The sequence below is a fragment of the Mobula birostris genome, chromosome 3 (assembly GCF_030028105.1).
Source record: "Mobula birostris isolate sMobBir1 chromosome 3, sMobBir1.hap1, whole genome shotgun sequence".
Taxonomy (NCBI): Eukaryota; Metazoa; Chordata; class Chondrichthyes; order Myliobatiformes; family Myliobatidae; genus Mobula; species Mobula birostris.
Genome location: NC_092372.1, coordinates 51099158 through 51122152, shown reverse-complemented (window position 1 = coordinate 51122152; position 22995 = coordinate 51099158). Strand labels below are relative to the sequence as shown.

The following is a 22995-nucleotide window of genomic DNA, read 5'->3' as shown; positions in this document are numbered from 1 at the left end:
ATTAAATGTAGGTGAAGGCATTTCCTCTGCTATGTCAACCTATGTAGGGTGAGATATTATGGTCATTATACGGTTCTTGGTCATGAATGCAACCTGCCTTATGTATTACTTCATGTACTGCTTCATTTCTTGAGGATTTTTAAATTTCACATTGTGCAATTAGCAGAACCATAAACGATTCTGCTGATGCTGGAGGGTTTGAGTATCTTGAAATCCTTCAGGAAGTTGTGTGTGTGGTGCAAATAACACCCTATTTTATGGAAGGAAGGCCATTGATGAAACAGTGGGAAATGGTTTGGCCTGAGGAGGATACAGAGTTGTGTTACTGTAGGGATCATTGACCTTCAACAGCTGCAACCAGCTTCTACAAGGATAAATGGCAGCCATATTTGTGTTTCCCTCTGAATGTCCATGTCTGCAGGTTTGCAAGGAATGCATGCTGCTACACTTGTGAAAAGTTATATTCATATCACAGACAGTTCCTCTCAACATGTGTTCAATTCTTTGATTCACGTTTGGACCAAAAGTATGATGAAGTTTAGAGCTGAGTACTCTTGTGAAATTCAAAATGAACATTGTGTAAATGTCACAGTGACAGTTTGCATTACTATGGATGATTGAGAGCAGACTAATAGGTTGGTTGTTAGTTGAATTAGATTTGTCTTCATTTTTGTGAACAGGATAATTTTCCATTTTGTTGGGTGGATACCAGTATTGAAAATGTACTGCAACAGCTTGGCTCGAAATTCAGCTGGTTCTAGCACGTAGGTCTTCAGAACTATAGTCAAGAGTGCACAGCCAGTGTTATTTGCCATTCTTCATAATATGTGGAGTGATTCAAATTAGCTGTACACTGGCCTTTGTAATTATGGGGGTCTCAGTAGAAAGCCTGGATGAAACAGCCACTTGAAATTCTTCAAACACGAGGAAATCTGCAGATGCTGGAAATTCAAGCAACAGACATCAATGTTGCTGGTGAACGCAGCAGGCCAGACAGCATCTCTAGGAAGAGGTACAGTCGACATTTAGGGCCGAGACCCTTCATCAGGACTAACTGAAAGAAGAGCTAATCTCTTACTATCTCTTCTTTCAGTTAGTCCTGACGAAGGGTCCCAGCCTGACTGTACCTCTTCCTAGAGATGCTCCCTAGCCTGCTGCGTTCACCAGCAACTTTGATATGTGTTACTTGAAATTCCTGGTTGAATGTGGTAGATTAGAGTACAGCTACCTTTGCATAGGTTCTTCAGCCACAATATTTTGGAATTTGTAAAGAGATATAATGTTTTTAAAAGATGCAACTATAAGTAACATTTTAAAGGCAGACAGCAATGAAAATTTTTAATTAGCCAAGATCAAATTTAACCAGGGAGACTACAGCGGTTTTAGTTAGAGAGAATACTTTGAGTTTCAGCGAAGGTGTGTTAGGATGATATATTTGCCAGTAAATAGTACATTTGCATTTGTGTAAATTTGATTGCATTGTTAAGGAATTGTCTCTTCATTGCTAGTACAAAATGCCAATATTGTTGAGATAGAGCAATTCCAGATGGTTGATTTTGGTTTTTGCTTCAGTATTGCTTTGCTAATCTAACCTTTTTTTCTGCTGCTGCTTTATTGAGTAATTTACTTAGACAGAGCTTCTGGGTTATGTATGTTGTTATGTTGATGGGTAAACCTGGTCTAACAGATGGCCATAATAAAACATCATTATTTCTACCTCTCAGTGATAGCATTGAAGCTTTATGAAAATAAATGGCTGATTGATTAGCTACAATACTAATTGCAGACAGCTGTAGACGTAGCAGTTTGTTGGATTCAGTGCCTACTTTTATAATGTTGCTGCTTACATTGACATAGATGCAAAACATTTCCAGTTTTGCATAACCATAAGCTGGTGACCAATCTGGAAATAATGGAAGCGTTCAGCATTCGGCAGGTCAGGCAGTACTATTGGACAGGAAAACTCTTAGGAACCTGAAATATTGGCTCTTTATCTCTCCCACTAATGTTGCTTGACTTGCTGAGTGTGATCTGTATTATTTCAGACTTTCAGCATCTCTCTTTTTTATTTTTTCTTTCTATTTGTTTCAGCGAGAAATTGGGATTGAGTGTATGTCACTTTGTTTTGGATACGTGTAAACTATAGATCACCTTTCCTGAAAAGGTCTGTATTCTTTTTAAGCTGTAACTGCTCCAGACATCCTATGAACAAACATGCTCTTTTAACTATTGATTTTTTTTGATCAAATCCTTTAATCTGAATTTAAAAGAGTTGTTTTTGTATTTGTTCTTTTTTTCTCTTTGTTCAGTATACTAACAAAACCATTAACTACTGCTGGTTCTACCTCTTACTTAAACCCATCGCTCCTACTGAGCAAAGGCCGCCAACAGTGGATCCTGCCTGTCCCAGGGATGAGGTTTTGAGTTTTTGTAGCTCTGGGCTTTTTAAGGGATGGGTTTGCTAGTTCCATGCTAAATCCTGCTCCTTCTGGAGCTAGGCTTGGGACTGTCCACAGCAGAGACTTCTACCTCTTAGCTGACCATTATTTCACCTGATGTTATGGATATTCTTCCAATTAGCTGATAAATATATCATAAGTTCCCACTACCTAATAAATTATCCCAGTGGCTTGCATCTCAAATAACCTTTGACAACCAAGTCCAGTTCCGGGTCTTCATGTGTGGCTTAGCTACTAAGCCCAGCGGAACTGTTTCTACTGACAGAAGAAGGGGCAAAGGTGGGTTACTGTCACCTTAAAGCCAGTCACTCTGGGCAAATGGCGCTCGTCAGCTGTGGTTGACAGCTCATCTAGGAGAAGGAATGCTCTGATCTCAAACCTTCGCTACCTTGTGACTAAACCCAGTCACGATGATGCTTTGGGAGTAAGTCTCAAGGAAAATATGGAGTTGGAATCCTTAAGGCAGTCCTACAGTGAGTTCAACACTGACTGCAACATCACTTATGCCAAGCTGTATTGGTCTCTGCCATTCCTCTGCATTCATGAGCTGCATGGAGAAGGGAGCCTGCTACATGGGCAATAGCTGCTGTCCCCTATTGTACTGCCCTGGCTTGAAACATAGATAAGCATTCGTGGTTGATCCCAACCAGCGTAAGGTCTCAGTCTTGGCTCTATTCCACGGTCCATAAGATGAACAAAATATGGAGGGTTTTCCAATCACAAGCAAAAGAAAATCTGCAGAAGTTGGAAATCCAAACATCACACACAAAATGCTGGATGAACTCAGCAGGCCAGGCAGCATCTGTGGAAAAGAGTACAGTCGACTTCTCGGCCGAGAGTCCTGCTGAAGGGTTTTGGCCCGAAATGTCGACAGTTTACTTTTTTCCGTACATGCTGCCTGCCCTGCTGAGTTCCTCCAGCAACTTGTGTGTGTTGCTTGGAGAGTTCTGCCATAGGAATCCTATCTTGCCAGATTTAAATCCAACTTCTATTTTAAATATTATCTGATATTTTTGATATTTTACATATTGGATTATTCCTTTGACCCAGATGAATATAATTTAGGACATTAAGTATGAAGCAAATACCAACAGTGTAACTTTCCCCTCCTGATACAAGTAGCATAGCTTACCAGGAAGTCATATTTTGAATTTGGCTTATTTACATCACCTAATAATACTTCTGACAGTTACTTGTAATATTCTCCCTAGCAGTGCTGATTTAACATGGACTAACTGAAGCAGTAACAGCCAGACAAGGGAGGTTTGAGTTCTGAAGTCACTGCTATCTTTCAAGATGCCTTTGATTATCAGATGGGAAAATATTAAGGAGAAAGTGACAGACTGTTAGCAGTATAATTACATTAACAATTTTCAGTTTTTCTTAATTTAGCATCTTAAGATTTGTATTGACACTGCTTGTAATTTGGAGGGATAATGGAAATGAAAGTGCTCCCAGTTGTCCCAGCTGGTATTGGAGAAAATAGATCTAAACCACATAATTAATATTTTATTAAGGGACAAGGAACATTTGAATGGGAAACACCATACTAATCTTGGCTTCTTCTGTCAAGCTTGCCCCACCTGTTTAAGAGACATTGGCTGGCTTTTTGGCTAGTTCTGGACACCCACACAATCATTAGTATCTTCTCTCAATATCCCTTAGAGCTCATTCCTTTGCTTCACTCTTTTTGCTTTCCTATACATAATTTTTGATACCTTTTGAAGTGCAGTGACTGAAATTGACCTGCAATCCTTTAAGACTAGTCTGCCAGTGTTGTATAATTCCTCAGTATTACATTTGTGAAGTTAATACTTCAGTTTTCTGGCAGTCAACTCAACTTTTTTACAACTATTTCCCAGTATCAACTTGGCAATGAAAGTAGTTCGTCTAATTTCACTTAGAGCTTTTTCACCATGCTATTCTTGTTTTGTTTGAACTTAATATTGACAAATGTAAAGTATATTGTATTAATTTCCTTTTTGTCTTTCCAATTTCATATCTTGATTAAAACGTTCCAAAATCTGTTAACGGCATCTGCTGCGTAAAACTTAATTTTCCACTGTATGCATACATCCTCTGTGATTACCACAGTTTTCACTGATTTCTGGAATTGTCACCCACAGGGCCAATTGTGAATAGGTACACTTGAGAATGGCAGTCTACCATTGTGTACCCTGATCTTGCCAATCCTCTGATACTCGTGCATTTCAGGAGGTGGAGACCTTTTCTGCAGTCTATTGTATACTTGACACCATAGATAGATAGATAGATAGACAGACATACCTTAATGATCCCAAGGGAAATTGGGTTTCGTTACAGTTGCACCAACCAAGAATAGAGTATAAATATAGCAATATAAAACCATAAATAATTAAATAATAATATGTAAATTATGCCAGATGGAAATAAGTCCAGGACCAGCCTATTGGCTCAGGGTGTCTGACCCTCCAAAGGAGGAGTTGTTAAGTTTGATGGCCACAGGCAGGAATGACTTCCTATGATGCTCTGTGCTGCATCTCGGTGGAATGAGTCTCTGGCTGAATGTACTCCTGTGCCCAACCAGTACATTATGTCGTGGATGGGAGACATTGTCCAAGATGGCATGCAACTTGGACAGCATCCTCTTTTCAGACACCACCGTGAGAGAGTCCAGTTCCATCCCCACAACATCACTGGCCTTACAAATGAGTTCGTTGATTCTGTTGGAGTCTGTTACCCTCAGCCTGCTGCCCCAGCACACAACAGCAAACATGGTAGCACTGGCCACCACAGACTCGTAGAACATCCTCAGCATCGTCTGACAGATGATAAAGGATCTCAGTGTCCTCAGGAAATAGAGACGGCTCTGACCCTTCTCGTAGACAGCCTCAGTGTTCTTTGACCAGTCCAGTTTATTGTCAATTGGTATCCCCAGGTATTTGTAATCCTTCACCATGTCCACACTGACCCCCTGGATGGAAACAGGGGTCACCGGTGCCTTAGCCCTCCTCAGGTCCACCACCAGCTCCTTAGTCTTTTTCACATTAAGCTGCAGATAATTCTGCTCACACCATGTGACAAAGTTTCCTACCGTAGCCCTGTACTCAGCCTCATCTCCCTTGCTGATGCATCCAACTATGGCAGAGTCATCAGAAAACTTCTGAAGATGACAAGACTCTGTGCGATAGTTGAAGTCCAAGGTGTAGATGGTGAAGAGAAAGGGAGACAAGACAGTCCCCTGTGGAGCCCCAGTGCTGCTGACCACACTGCCAGTCAGGTAATCAATAATCCATGACACCAGGAAAGCATCCACCTGCATCGCTGTCAGCTTCTCCCCCAGCAGAGTAGGGTGGATGGTGTTGAACGCACTGGAGAAGTCAAAAAACATGACCCTCACAGTGCTCGCTGGCTTGTCCAGGTGGGCGTAGACACAGTTCAGCAGGTAGATGATGGCATCCTCAACTCCTAGTCGGGGCTGGTAGGCGAACTGGAGGGGGTCTAAGTGTGGCCTAACCATAGGCTGGAGCAGCTCCAGAACAAGTCTCTCCAGAGTCTTCATGCTGTTCGAGGTCAATGCCGCCAGTCTGTAGTCATTGAAGCCACTCTGGCGCGGCGTCTTCGGCACAGGGATGAGGCAGGACATCTTCCACAGCACAGGAACCCTCTAGAGACCAGGGTCAGGTTGAAGACATGGTGAAGTACTCCACATAGCTGGGGGGCACAGGCTTTGAGCACCCTGGTGCTGACACCATCTGGGCCCGTAGCCTTGCTTGGGTGGAGACGTTTCAACTGTTTTCTCAACTGTTCAGCTGCAGATCTTTGCATAATAACAATAGACCTTTGCATAATACTTGTGTTTCACCACTTATGCTTTCTTAGCTGGTTTATTTAATTAAATATTGCTTATTGGGGAAACTTAAAAATCATTTATTTTCTGAAATATGTGAAATACCCCAGCTGATTTTGGAGCAATATAAATATATAAAACAGTTCTAAACTCTTAGCCTAAATAAATACAAATTTGCTGCATATCATTATGATGAAATCGAGGAAAAACAAATATTAATTTTATCCTTGAAGCCTAACAAGTGGGGAAGAATTATTTTTCATATGTGCTTATTTCAACCAACATTCAATTAATTTTCAGAAATTGCTATTATTTTCAGTAGTCTTCAGAGCAGTCATAACTTTGGAAACATCATTAAAAGGTGCATGTTTCTGTATACTTTAAAAATTTGTTTTGGAGTTGTACCAAGAATTTTCTTCTGTAAACAAATTTTTATTGCTTAAGGTCCCCAAAGTAGGCTCGTAATCTACTTCGATTTACAAGTATTTTGATTTGCATCAGTGGAATGTGAAACCATAGATTTATAGTTGCTAACAAGAGCCAGTGTCTTTCATGCAGTATTATTACAATGTTCATGAATTCACAGTAATGGAGCTAGACATGTAGTTTAATGGTCTTGTATTTATAGCTTTAAACAACTTTTAGAAGTTAATTTTTGTTTGCTATTGATATTAAAGTCTTATTAAGCCAGGTTATGCAGTGATACAGCAATCAGCTGCTCCATAGACTTGATGGATTTCTGAATGTATAATCTCATAGTAAAATAACGACACACCAAGTATGATGCTGGTGAAGAGAACTTGGGCTCCAAATTTGTTAGTTATTCTCAGTCAGATCTGATCAAACAAAAACACAAAAGTTATACCATTCTACACACTTCCCATTTCAGAGTTGCTTGTACAGCTTACTGTACAGTACAGACCATATATACTTGAAGAACAAAGAGTACTTGTTAGTTCACATGACCAGTTTGCTGTTCTATGCAAACTGTTGGAATTGTGAAGACTAACATGCAGGTAGATTGCTTAAAATTAGCATTTAATATATCACAAAAGAAACTGGTCATAAGAGTGATAACGTGCTCTTCAAAACACTTCTGGATAAATGTAGCCCATCTCAGTTTGGAAGTATTATTTTTTAATTGCATTTTGTTAATCAGTATATATTCACAGAATATGGTGGATGAAGCAAAGGCAGTATTTAGTGTCCATTTTAAATGGTTCGAACTGAAGAGATCATTACACTAGGTCAGAGGGCACTTGAGTTAACCACATTGCTATAGCTCTAAAGCACATATTGGCCAGATAATGTACAGATGACAAACTTGCTTGGAGAACGATTGGTTTTAGGATATTGGGTTTCAAGTACAATGCAGCAATTTTGTGGGCGCCATTATGGAATTTAAGGTTTCATTTCGTTACTTAAATTTAAATCCTTGTGGCTCCATATCAGTAGTCCAGGCCACTTGGTGCTGTTGCAGTAACTTCACCAGTGTTGTGTTCTATTTCAATATTAGGTAGGTTCATTAATGCTAAAAATATTAATTTCAACAACGCTCTCAGCATAATGTTCCTGGGAGGTGTCCTTGACCTCCAAAAATGCAATGAGTGCATTGCTTATTATTTCACGCTGGCATGAAACTAGACAATGTTCTAGAGGTGTTTATAACAAACTGCTGTATGAACTGAATGGTTGTATAAATGGAGTACATCATAGTAGTAGTAGTCATAGTCATACTTTATTAATCCCAGGGGAAATTGGTTTTCATTACAGTTGCTCCGTAAATAATAAATAGTAATAGAACCATAAATAGTTAAATAGTAATATGTAAATTATGCCAGTAAATTATGAAATAAGTCCAGGAACAGCCTATTGTCTCAGGATGTCTGACCTTCCAAGGGAGAAGTTGTAAAGTTTGATGGCCACAGGCAGGAATGACTTCCTATGACGCTCAGCGTTGCATCTCGGTGGAATGAGTCTCTGGCTGAATGTACTCCTGTGCCCACCCAGTACATTATGTAGTGGATGGGAGACATTGACCAAGATGGCATGCAACGTAGACAGCATCCTCTTTTCAGACACCACTGTGAGAGAGTCCAGTTCTATCCCCACAACATCACTGGCCTTACGAATGAGTTTGTTGATTCTGTTGGTGTCTGCCACCCTCAGCCTGCTGCCCCAGCACACAACTGAGGGTGACAGACACCATCATGCTGTATAAAAGGCTACTGAAGCATTTTGCCATTGAGAGTTTTTTCCTGCTGAATATTGATGTTTATGTCTTAATAATAGCTCTATTGCCCAATATAGCTCTACTGTTGAATTCATTTTTAATAGGAAGTTCTAACATTAAAATTAAATTCATCTGAAATAATTTGTTATTCTTACAATAACATTTCCTGAACAACTTTGCGGAAATTCTGTAATGGGTCTGTTTGGATTTGCAGGACTGATTACAACAACATCACGAAAACTAGACCGGGAACAACAAGCAGAACACATCCTTGAGGTGAGCTGAATTTATTTCATTAATGATTTTCAAATTATAATGTTTATTATCGGTCTTATTAAAAGTAAAACAAATTAGCTTTGGATGTTGATGTGGCTAAATCTAATGTTAATGTAGATATGCTCTATGTTGTTGAACACTTTTATTGGATATGGTATATGGGATCCAGAATTCTGTGTCAGCAGTATTTGCCTCTGTTTAGCATCAATTAGACAGTGCTGATGGTGGATCAGTTACATGTTTCTGAAAGGAGCATGCATGTAGGTCCCTTTCTTGGCATAAAGGTGTGAAATCCTCGAGTTTTTTTGCAGGATATTTGTTTCAGATAGAGGTATTGAAAGTAAGTTTTATCAAGAGCCCTCATAGGAAATTTCATCTCAAATTTCAATGTGGGGCAAATGTCAGAAATATAGTTTAAATGGAGATCTGAGGAAAATATTTTAGCAGAAGTTAACTTGTGTAATATTTTTATTCATCTTGCCTTTTCTCTGGCCTCCAACTCCTTTGATGATTGCCTTAGTGTAAAGAGTCTTTCTGACAATTGTAATTATTATGGGTTATGAATGACATGTGATGTGAGGTTGGCTGAAAAGCCTCATTAATGGTTATGTCATTAATAATATTCAAGGTGTAATTGAAATTTTACATAATTTTCGTGCACGTCTTAAAATTGCTATTTAACTGAATTTCATTTTCTATTCGACAGTTACAAGGGTTCACTTGTTAATGTTGAGAAAACACTAATATTCTCAATCAACCTTGATAATTTACTTCATTTCTTAGTAGTAGAGCTACTAGGGCTTGATGTTTCAATCCCTATGGTAAATCGGCACTCTCGATGTTGGCAGTGGGCTTGGAGTGGTGACAAGGAGGGTAGGTACGTCATCAGGTGGGCACCCACCTTCTTTGACGTTTTGTTGATAAGCCCACGACGTCTCTAGAGGACTCAACAGTGCTACCTGGCATCCCAGATACACCCCCCTCAGTTCCATACCCTCCTGTCTTCATCGTGCAGCCCAGTTGTTGTCTTTCCTTTTAATCCAAATCCAATTGCTCCTTTCTTCTGCTGCATTCGACAAGGACTTGATTGCTTGTTGGAGGGAGTGACCCCCCACCCCCATCTTCTTCAGTAGGCTGCTCGTAGATGTAGCAATGAATCCCCTACACCCCACTTCTACAGGGAAAATCTTGGTCTTCCAGCCATTCTGGGCAGCTTCAGTTGCCAGTTCAGAGTACTTGGTCTTTTTCCTCTCATAAGCTTCTTCGGCACCATCTTCCCATGGTACTGTCACTCCACAACAGCCTGTTGTGGACCACAGGAACATATCTGGCCGGAGTGTTGTAGCTGCAATGTCTGGGGGAAACACAAGCTTTTTTTTTCCAAGTCCACGTCCATTTTCCAATCCCGAGCAACTTGCAGAATGCTTACATCTTTTGATGTCATATGGTGCTCTGGAGGTTGACCTATTGGTGCAAATAGTGTGATGTGGACATTTCCTGCCGATGTTTGTGGGAAAGCCATTGTGGTGATTCGCCTGTGTTCGAAGATTGATGCCAGCTGTCTGAGAACTTGGTTATGCCGCCACGTGTACTGCCCCTGGCTGAGGCTCGTGGTGCATCCTGTTAAAATGTGCCTTAGTGATCCAGGTGCTTGACAAAGAGAGCAAGTGGGGTCTTCTCCCCACCACTGGTTCAGGTTCTGGGGTGTGGGTAGGAGGTCATAAGTGGCTCTGATGACAAAGAATGTGGTGGGAAGTGATGCTTAATGTCCTTCAGGTACTACACTCTGTGAATGTTTCGTAATTATCTATAATCCTATAATGTCATGTATGGCGTTAGATGATCTGTTTGTTCTTTCAATGAAGCATATACTTCAGCAGCAAGTAATTTACTGGCTTTGTGCATGCTGAGGTACTTACTTAATGAGAATAATTGAGTGAGTTTTTTTGTCACCTTCTAATAATGAACTCCTCATATGGTTAAAGCAATGTCGCCTTTATAAATATCAGCTTTGAATGGGAATTGGTGGCATTCCAGGTGGGAGATTTCCAAAGCCTTGCCTGCATCTGAGGAAAGAAGCTTCATGTTTGTTGGAACAGTGTTGCATCTCGGTGGAATGAGTCTCTGGCTGAATGTACTCCTGTGCCCAACCAGTACATTATGTAGTGGATGGGAGACATTGTCCAACATGGCATGCAACTTGGACAGCATCCTCTTTTCAGACACCACCGTCAGAGAGTCCAGTTCCAACCCCACAACATCACTGGCCTTACAAATGAGTTTGTTGATTCTGTTGGTGTCTGCTACCCTCGGCCTACTGCCCCAGCACACAACAGCAAACAGCAAAGTGTTGAATGAACTTCCAGTAGAAGTGGTAGAGGCAGGTTCGATATTATCATTTAAAGAAAAATTGGATAGGTATATGGACAGGAAAGGAATGGAGAGTTATGGACTGTGCAGGTCGGTGGGACTAGGTGAGAGTAGTATTCGGCACGGACTAGAAGGGCAGAGATGGCCTGTTTCTGTGCTGTAATTGTTATATGGTTATATAAGTCACTTATAAGTCAATAGCATCATAACATTTTAAGTAACGTTTGGATATTAAACACACAGCACATCTTTTCCCTGTATGAACATATAAAATCATTGCAACACTCCAATATCGCTGAATCAGTGGGAGCCCTGGGCTTGTTTTCCTGCAGCAAAATGGTCCTATCAAGGGGTGATGGGAGACAGCGATACTCGAAGGGGGTTCCTTGTGTTCAGTCTATTTCGCATTTCAGTTTTCGTTGCATTCATTGCAAAGATATGTTGTAAATGGAAGCAACGTTTTCAGTGCTTTCATGGCTATCTCAGGATATTTAGCCTTGACTTTGATCCAGAAGGCCGGCAGAGATGTTATGTCAGACATACTTTTCAGCCCGCCATCATTTGCAAGCTCGAGGAGTTGATCTCCTTCCCGTGCTGACATGAATGACGCGTGGGTCATGACCTCGCGTGCATTCGAGCTCAACAGTGGGCGTGACAGGAAATGAGGAAAGGTGCAGCTGACTCATTATCGCCAAATCATATTGTTTCCTCGTAGCCCGGTAGCACATGCTTTGCGGCCCGGTGGTTGGGGACTGCTGTTGTAGATGGCAAAGAGGTCAGCATGGACGTGGCAGGCCGTGAAGCCTATTTCTTTGCTGCATGGCTCTTGATTTTAAATTCAATGGCGTTTTTCAGATGAAAGTTGGCACCTAAGCATAAAGGTCGATGAAGACGGAAACAAGGCATCCTGCTACCGCACCATGACAGATTATTTTTTTAAGTATTAGGCCATGTCCACCTATTTGATGAGCCTTTCAAAAAACCAGACTGCAAAAATACAGCCAGTGTGGGCCAGCTGAATTTGGAGAAACTTTGTTTAGATGCAGCTCAGAAAGGAGGTTCCTAACAAACGAGAATGGAGGTAGCTGATTGCAAAGTTGGGAGCTATAGACTGGATTATTCTAAGTTAATTGGGGCACTGAAGGGTATTGCTTGCTGCCTTCCATTCATTCAATAAACCTAAGCCCAGTATAAGACCATAAGCTATGGGGGCAGAATTAGGCCTCTCGTCCCATCGAGGCTGCTCTGCCATTCCATCATAGATAATTTATTATCCCTCTCAGCCCCATTCTCTTTCCTTCTCTCCGTAGGCTTTGATGCACTGACTAACCAGGAACCTGTCAACCTCTGCTTTAAGTATACTCAATGTCTTGGCCTCAAGAGCCATCCGTGGCAATGAATTCCATAGATTCACCATGCTCTGGCTAAAGAAATTCCTCCTCATCCCTGTTCTAAATGGACGTCCCTCTACTTTGAGGCCATGATCTCTGGGCCTAGATTCACCCACTATATGAAACATCCTGTCATCATCCATTCTGCCTAGACCTTTCAATATTCAGTAGGTTTCAATGAGATCCCCTCTTATTCTTGTAAACTCCAGCGAGTACAAGCTGAGAGCCATCAACCACTCCTCATATTTAACCTTTAATTCCCAGAATCATTCTCATGAAACTCCTGGACCCTTTCCAATGTCAGCTCATTTTTTCTTAGCCTAGATAAGGGTCTCAAAACTGACCAATGTCTTACATAACCTCAGCAACACATTTATTCCTTCTACCAAAGTACATAATCATACACTTCCCTACACTGTATTCAAACTGCCACTTCTATGCCCCTTCTCGCAATTGGTGGAAGTTCTATAGACTCCCTGCTTCCTCAACATTACCTGCCCCTCCACCTATCTCTGTTTCATCCACAAACTTGGCCACAAAGCTATCAATTCCATTATCAAAATTGTTGACATATAATATGAAACAAAGTGGTTTCAAGACCAGCCCCTGCAGAGCACCATTTGTCAATGGCAGCCAACCAGAATAGGCCCCTTTATTCTGACCCTTTGCCTCCTGCCAGTCAGTCAATCTTCCATCCATGCCAGTATCTTTCATGAAATACCATGGCGTCTTATTAAGCGGCCTCGTGTGGCACCTTGTTAAAAGCCTTCTGAAAATCCAAGTAAACGACATCCACTGACTCTCCTTTGTACATCCTGCCTGTTATTTCCTCAAAGAATTCCAACAGATTTGTCAGGAAAGATTTCCCTTTAAGGAAACCATGCTGACTTTGGTGTATTTTATCATGTGCACCCATGTACCCCAAAACCTCATCCATAATAATGGAGTCCATCATCTTCCCAACCACTAAAGTTAGGGTAATTTCCTTTCTACTGCCTTTTTCCCTGAGTGGAGTGACATTTGCAATTCTCCACCCCTCCAGAACCATTCCAGAATCTAATGATTCTTGAAAGATCATTACTAATGCCTCCAGTCTCTTCACCTGCCTCTTTCAAAACACTGGGTTGTATTCAATGGACAATAGGTGCAGGAGTAGGGCATTCGGCCCCTTGAACCAGCACGGCCATTCACTGTGATCATGGCTGATCATCCACAATCAGTATCCAGTTCCTGCCTGATCCCTGTAACCTTTGATTTCGCTATCTTTAAGAGCTCTACCCATTTCTTTCTTGAAAGCATCTAGAGACTTGCCCTCCACAGCCTTCTGGGGAAATTCTATCTGGTCCAGATGACTTATCTACCTTCAGACCTTTCAGCTTCCCAATTACCTTCTTAGTAATAGCAATTACACTCCCTTCTGCTCTCTGACACTCAAATTACTGGCATACTGCTAGTGTCTTCTAAAGTGAAGACTGACACAAAATGTTTAAATTATTTCACCATTTCTTTGTCCCCATTACAATCTCTTCACTGTCATTTTCTGGTGGTCCAATGTCCACTCTTGCCTCTCTTTTACACTTAATATATCTAAACACTAGATATCATCTTTGATATTTTTGGCCAGCTTACCATCATATTCATCTTTTCTGTCCTTATGGTTCTCCTAATTGCCTTCAGTTGTGTTTTTTTTTAAAAGCATCCAAATCCTCCATCTTCACACTATGTTTTTGCTATATTGTATGACCTCTCTTTTGTTTTTATGCTGTACTTGACTTCCCTTGTCAGCCATGGTTGCCTTATCCTCCCTTTAGTATGCTTTTTCATCTTTGGGATTTATCTATCCTGTATGTTCCCAGTTGTCCCCAGAAATTCCAGTCATTGCTTCTCTGCCATCATCCCTGCTAGTGTCCCCTTTGAATCAACTTTGACAGCTCCCTTCTCATAACTCTGTAATTTCCTTTACTCCACTATAGCACTGATACATCTGACTTTATCATCTTCCTTTCAAACTGCAAGGTGAGTTATAAAATGCTGTGATCATAATACAGGTTTCCCCCGCCATCCGAAGGTAGAGCGTTCCTATGAAACGGTTCGTAAGCCAAAATGTCGTAAAGCGAAGAAGCAATTACCATTTATTTATATGGGAAAATTTTGTGAGCATTCGCAGACCCAAAAATAACCTACCAAATCATGCCAAATAACACATAAAACCTAAAATAATAGTAACATATAGTAAAAGCAGGAATGATATGATAAATACACAGCCTATATAAAGTAGAAATACTTTTCCACAATCATTATCGCACTGTTCTCCGTAGCGAAAATCTCACGCAAGCGCTGTCAGCAGAAACATGGCGCAAGCGCTCTCCAGTAACCTTTAAGCTATGAAGCTGCCAAATCATACCAAATAACACGTAAAAATACACAGCCTATATAAAGTAGAAATAATGTGTGTACAGTATCACTTACCGGAATCGGGAAGACAGCGCCGAGCACACTGATGATGGTGTGTTAGACTGAGTTGTCACAAGCTGGGGTGGTGTAGTGGCCCTCACCCTCCAGGCCGCTGACCGATACATTGCCGTGAAGCACGTAGAGGTGCAGCGGTAGCCGGGAGGCACACAGCACATCTTTAAGAAAAAAGCCGAAACATGCACGCTAATTAATTAGGTGGTGCCCGACACGTAATTGTTGGCCCAGATCAGTGCTGATTTCCGATTGCATCGACTCTGATCTGGGCCGACAATTACGTATCGGCGGCACCTAATTAATTAGCATGTTTATTTCAGCTTTTTTCTTAAAGATGCGCAGTGTGCCTCCCGGCTACCGTTGCATTCTCCGCGAATGGGTATCTGTCCGTGGCCTGGGGGTTGGGGTGGTGGGACACTGGGGTGTCATCTCGTCGCCTGTTTCCATTACAGCAGGCAGCTCATCTTCTCCTATGACTGCCCGCCTCGATGTCGAAGGTCGAGGTTCATCGTCTGCTGTGGCTGATGTGGAAGGCTTGCTTGACTGCTGAGCCTTGCGCATTTTTGTATCACACAGTTCTTTGTAAGGACTCAAACCATCCTGCAAATATCCCCTAAACCAACGTACCCTTTCAAAATTGGAGTCGTACTTTATCATTACTCATTCGGTTTCGATTGCTATCCTTTCCTCTTCCAATTGCATCAGCTCTTCATCTATCAGTTCTTGGTCATGGGATGCCAAATCCTCTTCAACATCATCTTCGTCAGCTTCCACAAGTCAAACTCACTTTGTCCTTACTTGGTTCACCACGATCAAAACGGTTAATTATGTCTAGTATTATGCTAAGTGTAACACCCTTACGAGCTCTTTTAGGTTTTTCCGACACCTTAGAACTCATCTTGCAAATGACTGCTCACAGGCATGTGCTTAAGCAATGCCAGCGAGAATGCCATTCCGAATCCGGGGAGAGCGGCTGCTTGGGGTGCACGCTGCCTTTTATCGCGCGCTGCTTTTTTTTTGTAACAGTGAAAACACCTTCTGAAAGTGAAAACAGGGTACTAATGTAGGTCTTTCATATCAGTGAGTTTTCGTAAAGTGAACATTCGAAAAGCGGGGGACTCCTGTATCATTCCCTAATAAAATTTGGTTCATTACACAACACCCGCTCCACAATTTCTTTTACCCTAGTTGGCTCAGCTATAGGTTGCTCTGAAAGGCCATCTTAAAGGCATTGTACATATTCCCTCTCTTGGGATCCAACATCAATTTGGTTTTCCCAACCTGCTTGCATATCGAATCCCCCCATGGTTATCTTAATATTGCCCTTATTACCTATGACTTTTCTACTTCCTGTTGAAATTTATATAGCACATCTTGGCTACTGTTTGGGGGGCCTGTATATAACCCTCATCAGTGTCTTTTTACTCTTGCACTTTCTTGATTCTATCCATAGGGAATTTATACTTTTCCGATCCTCTGTCACTTCTTTTGAAGAATTTGATTTTATTTTTTACTGACAGAGCCATCCCACCACATCTGCCTTACCTGCCTGTCCTTTTGATACATGGTGTAACCTTTGATGTTAAGCTGTCAATTCTGGTCTTCTTTCAGCCACATCTCCGTGATGCCCACAACATCGTACCAGCCAATCTCTTAACTGTGCTGCAAGAATATCTACCTTCATGCATTCAAATATAACCTATTCAGTCCGGTATATATCATCCTTTTTGATTTCTCCCGACGTTACATTTCACCTCATCCCAGTGACTGCAGTCTTGCCTATCATCTGCCTGTCCTTCCTCACAGTCACACTACACACTCCATCGACTTGTATACAACTACTCCAACCGCAGCCTTATCACTCCCATTCCCATCCCCCTGCCAACTTAGTTAAAAACCTTCCTAACAACTCTAGCAAACCTGCTCATTCTCAGATTCCGGTGTAACCTGTCCTCCTTGTACAGGTCAAACCTTCCCCAGAAGGGATCCCAGTGATCCTGAAATCTGAAACTCTGCCCCTTCACCAGTTCCTCAGCCACTCATTCATCTGTACTATCATCCTATTCCTATGCTGAATAGCACATGGCATTGGGAGTATTCCAGAGATTACTACCTTGGAGGTCCTGGCTTTCAGCCTTTCCCCTAACTTCCCTTACTCGCTGCGCCGGACCTCAGCCCCCTTCATACCTACGTCGTTGGTGCAAATGTGCACCATGTCCTCTGGCTGCTCAGCCTTCCTCCTGTGAATCTTCTGCAGCCACTCTTGAGATATCCTGGAACCTAGCAGCTGGGAGGCAACACACCACCCTGGCTTCTGTTTCACGGCCTCAGAATCTGATGTCCGAGAAAGAGAGCTATCTCAGACTTCATGCTCGGCAGTTTTGCATAAGTATTGTACCCTTTTTCAATATGCCCCAGCAGGTTATTGTTTGAAAGTTTTGCATAATTTTGCACTAAACCTTGCTGAATGCACTAGTTCATATTTCTGGTTTCCCTTGAGTTATCCGAGCTAGGGCACAGTTTGAGTTCATTAATCCTTTGATTATTAGGAACAAGGCATCATATTTTCTTTCTTGTTGCTTAATTATTAGCTCATTCTTCACATTACTTTTATGTGGTCATTAGTCAGGGATAAGATTAAAGTTGGTTGTCTGCTCTGTTTTTAAAAAATGCATGAAAGGATGAGTGGAAAAGTTTTAAAAAAAACTAGGTTGGCACGAAGCAACTGAAACTAAATTTTCAAGGAGAATAAAATAATATTTTTCATGCATCATTAAAAAAGGAAAACTGCCATAGGACATGGGAGCAGAATTAGGCCATTCAGTGCATCGAGCCTGCTCTAACATTCCACCATGGCTGATCCTGGATCCCACTCAACCCCATATACCTACCGTCTTGCCATATCTTTTGATGCCTTGGCCAATCAGGAAGTGATCAACTTCTGCCTTAAATATACCCACGGACTTGGCCTCTACCGCAGTCTGTGGCAGAGCATTCCCCAAATGCACTGCATTCTGACTAAAAAAAATTCTCCTTGCCTCTGTTTTAAAAGGTTACCCTTCAGTTTTGAGGCTGTGCCCTCTAGTTTTGGATACTCCCTCTCCATTATCTAGTCCTACATTATCGAGTCCTTTCAACATTTGGTAGGCTTCAGTGAGATCCTCCCTGCATTTTTCTAAATTCCATTGAGTACAGGCGAAAAACTGCCAAATGCTTCTCATATGTTAACCCTTTCAGTCACAGAATCATCCTCATGAACCTTCTTTGGACTCTCTCCAATGACAACACATCCGTTCTGAGATTAGTTATGGGGCCCAAAACTGGTAACAATACTCCAAGTGCAGCCTGACTAGTGTCTTTTAAAGGCGCAGCATTATCTCTTTGCTTTTATATTCTATTCCCCTTGGAATAAATGCCAACATTGAATTTGCCTTCTTTACCCCAGACACAACCTGTAAATTATCCTTTTGGGAGTCTTGTACGAGGGCTCCTAAGACACTCTGGACCTCTGATGTTTTGATTTTCTTCCCATTTAGATAATGTTTCTTTTACCAAAATGCACTATCATACATTTCCCAACACTGTATTCCATCTGCCACTTTTTTGGCCATTCTTCCAATTTGTCTACACCCTGCTACAACTGCACTGTTTCCTCAGTGCTACCTCCCCCTCCATCTATCTTCCTCTCATCCGCAACCTTTGCCACAAAGCCATCAATTCTGTTATGTAAATCATTGATAACATGTGAAAAGTAGCAGTCCCTGACGAAGACCACTGGTCACTGGCAGCCAACCAGTAAAGGCCCCGTTTATTCTTATTCACAGCCTCCTGCCTGTCAGCCACTCCTCTGTCCATGCCAGTATCTTTCTTGTAATGCCATAGAATTTCATCTTGTTAAGCAGCCTCATGTGGCACCTTATCAATCCTCTTCTGAAAATCCAAGTAAATGATACCCACTGCCTCTCCTTGGTCTACCCTGCTTGTTATTTCCTCAAAGAACTCAAACAGATTTGTCAGGCAAGATTTCCCTTCACGGAAACCTTGCTGACTCTGACTTATTTTATCATTAATCTTCAAGCACCCTGAAACCTCGTCCTTAATAATAGATTCCAACACTTTCCCAACCACTGAGTTTAGGCTAACTTGCTTTCCTCCTTTCTGAAAGAGAGTAGTGACATCTGTAAACTTCCAGTCCTCTGGGACCATGCCAGAATCAAGCAATTCTTGAATGATCTGCTCAATGCATCTGTTAACCCTTCAGTAACCTCTCTCAGGACTCTGGGATGTAGTCCATCTGGTCCATGTGACTTATCCACCTGAAGATCACTGAGTTTGCCTCGCACTTTTTCCTTCGTAACGGCAATAGCACTCACTCCTTCCCTACGACACTCATGGACCTCTGGCACACTGCTGGTGTCTTCCACAGTAATGATGGATGCAAAGTATTCATTAAGTTCATCTGCCATTTCTTTGTCCCCCATTACTACCTCACCCGCATCTTTTTCCAGTGGTCCAGTATCATTTCTTATCTCCTTTTTACTCTTTATATAACTGAAAAATCTTTTAGTATCCTACTTTATATTATTGGCTAGTTTGCCCTCATATTTAATCTTTCCCCTTATAGCATTTTTAGTTGCTTTTTGTTGAATTTTAAAAGCTTTCCCAATCATCGAACTTCCCACTCACTTCTGCTACCTTATATGCCTTTCCTTAACTTCCCTTGTCAGCCATAGTTGCCTACCCCTGCCATTTGAGAACAACTTCAGTGGGGCATATCTATCCTGCGCCTTGTGAACTATTTGCAGAAACTTCAGCCATCTCTGCTCTGCCATCAACCCCGCCAGTATCCTCCTCCAATCCACTCGGGCAAGTTCCTCTCTCATACTTCTGAAATTCCCATATTCCATTATGATACTGATACATGTGAGTTATGCTTCTCCCCCTTAAATTGTAGTATGAATTCAATCATATTATGATCACTAGCTCCTAAGGGTTCCTTTACATTAAGCTCCCTAATCAGATCTGGGTTATTACACAACACCCGATCTAAGATAGCCTTTCCCCGAGTGGGCTCAAGCACGAGCTGTTCTAAAACGCCATCTTGTAGGCATTCAACAAATTCCCTGTCTTGTGATCCAACACCAGTCTGATTTTCCCAATTCCCTTGCATATTGAAGTCCCCCATTACAATTGTGACATTACCCTTCTTGCATGCCTTTTCCAGCTCCCTTTGCAATTTCAACCCCACATCTGAGCTACTATTTGGAGGCCAATATATGAATCCCATCATTTTTTTTTTAATCTTTGCAGTGTCTTAACTCCACCCACAAAGATTCTACTTTCTTTGACCCCGTGTCACCTTTTTCTAAAGATGTGACAGGCAGAGCCACACCACTGCTCATCCTCCCAACCATGGCCTTCTTTCAGCCACAACTCAGTGACACTCACAATGTCATACCACCCATACCTCTAATTGCACCACAAGTTTGTCCACCTTGTTCTGAATGCTCTGTGCATTTAAATACAGCACCTTTAGTCCTGCATTCTTCGCCCATTTGAATTTTGCCTCTATGATACAATTTAACTCTTCCTTACATTCACATCACACCCATCATCTACTTGTAAAGCTGCTATCATCCTGGTTCCCGTCCCCCTGCCGTTTAGTTTAAACCACTCCCAACAGCTGTAGTAAATCTGCCCACAAGAATATTGGTCCCCCTTGGATTCAAGTGTAACCTGTCCCTTTAGTACAGGTCCCACTTGCCCCAGAGGAGGTCTCAATGATCCAGAAATCTGAATCCCTGCCCCCTGCTCCAATCCTTCAGCCACGCATTTAGCTGCCACCTTATTCTGTTTCTGTCTTCACTGTCGCGTGGCACAGGCAGCATTCCCGCGATTACCAACCTTGCAGTTCTGCTTCCCAGCTTGCTTCCTAACTGCCTGTATTCTGTTTTCAAGACCTATGTCGTTGGTGCTAATATGTACCACGACTTCTGGCTGCTCACCTTCCCTTTTCATTGTAGGATAGTCTGGGAATTGTTGACTAATAGTTTAATATTGGTGATACAGAAACAAATGGAGGACCTACTAGAATGTAAGAGTTGTGATGTTAATTTGCATCTTTACAAAACACTGGTGTATTATATGCAGTTCTGCACAGTATGCATTCTGCATAGGAAGGATGTGACTGTGCTGGAGAGAATGCATTGGAAAATCATAGAACAGTTTAGGCAGGATCTTTGGTCCCCGATGTTTTTGCCAACCTTGATGCCAATTTAATCTATTCCCATTTGTCTTCATATGGTCTGAAGGTAAAAGAAATGACATCTATGTCATTCATAGGGTAGTGTTTATTCGGTTCGGAGAGTATTGGATAGCTTCTGCCATCTCAAACCTGCACAAGCACTATTAACCTGGACATCACCCTTTCATTTTTTCTGCAAGATATTTTCCTTAGTGGACCATCTGTTATTTCAGGTAGTGCTTAGTTGCTGAATCTCTATCAGTTGAGAAATTCCCTTGATCATTTTACTTAGACAATGTAAGCAAGCACTATGCAATGCATTTCATGCCATTAAGAGATATATATATATATATATATATATATATATATATATATGTGTGTGTGTGTTCTCCCTGGATACAATCTGTTGTGTTATTTGGGATAAATGGGATTCACCTGTCACACATTTTGATGGGAAGAGCAGCTGCAAATCTAGATACTGTATAGGAACAGTAGAAATCCGGATTACAAATGCACATCCCAGTTATTACAGTTGTGCCACTAAGCTGATAGAGTGTGATGAGGAAAGTTGAGAGATGGTGGGGATATCCAGAACTACACCTCATCCAGAATTACACAACACCTGATCTAAGATAGCCTTTCCCCAAGTGGGCTCAAGCACGAGCTGTTCAAAAAAGCCATCTTGTAGGCATTCAAGAAATTCCCTGTCACAACCCCAAAACTGAGTGGCGACTTTTTACAACAGCGGTAAAGAAGATTTTTTTTTAGCCAGAGAGTAGTGAATCTCTAAATGCTCTGCCACAGACTGTGGTGGAGGCCAAGTGCATAGGTATACTTAAGGCAGAAGTTGATGGATTCCTGATCAGTCAGGGCATCGAAAGGAATGGCAAGAAGGGGTTGAGTGGGATCCAGAGTCAGCCATAATGGAGTGGTGGAGCAGACTCAATGGGCTGAATGGCCTAATTCTGCTCCTGTGTGTTCTGATCTTATGGAGAGATGGCTCAGGTAGAACATGAGTACCAAATCTCCTGTTTGACACATATATCCTATGATTCTCTGTAAACTTGGGCTTACAAAGATGGGCACATAAAAAATAAGGAAACAGAAGATGGAGGTGGGAATGAATACATTAGCAGTGATCTTTGTAGTTAGGGGATGGATAGGGAAACAGGAGGTAAGCAAAGAGATTTATTTGTTTGTTTTATTTATTGAGATACAGTCCGGAATAGGCCCTTCAAGCCACGCCATCTGTCAAGCCCCTGATTTTAACACTAGCCGAATCATGGGACAATTTACAATGGCTAATTAACCTACCAACTGCTACGTCTTTGAACTGTGGGAGGAAACCAGAGCATCTGGAGAAAACCCCACATATTCCATGTGGAGGACACACAGACTCCCTACAGAGGACGTTAGAATTGAACTCTGAACCCTGATGCTGAGCGCTCATAGCACCGTTCTTATTGCTACTCTACTGTGGTGCCCCATCTTATTTCATCGTGTTACCATCCTCTCTAAAGTGGAAAGTGAATCTTCGATGGAAAAACATACATATCTGAATCTGTTTTATAATCTCTCTTCATTAGCAAAAGACTATTTATTATCACAATAGGGAACTTATTTCATTGTGTGGGGGAGCAGTGGTGAAATTATAGGTAGATATAGGAATAGAGAAATGACATCTTTCTATATGCAGGCTATTTATCAGGCTGAGAACTGAACAC

General features: G+C 41.7%; 1 protein-coding gene across 4 annotated transcripts in view; it reads left to right on the top strand.

Annotated features, from left to right (window-relative positions):
- fat1a (FAT atypical cadherin 1a) overlaps positions 1-22995 on the top strand; it is a 173624-nt gene that overhangs the window by 68207 nt on the left and 82422 nt on the right. For all 4 annotated transcript variants that reach the window (XM_072252625.1, XM_072252624.1, XM_072252623.1 and 1 more), the window contains exon 4: positions 8736-8797. In XM_072252625.1, the coding sequence (XP_072108726.1) occupies positions 8736-8797 (62 nt within the window). The remainder of the gene's footprint in view (positions 1-8735; positions 8798-22995) is intronic.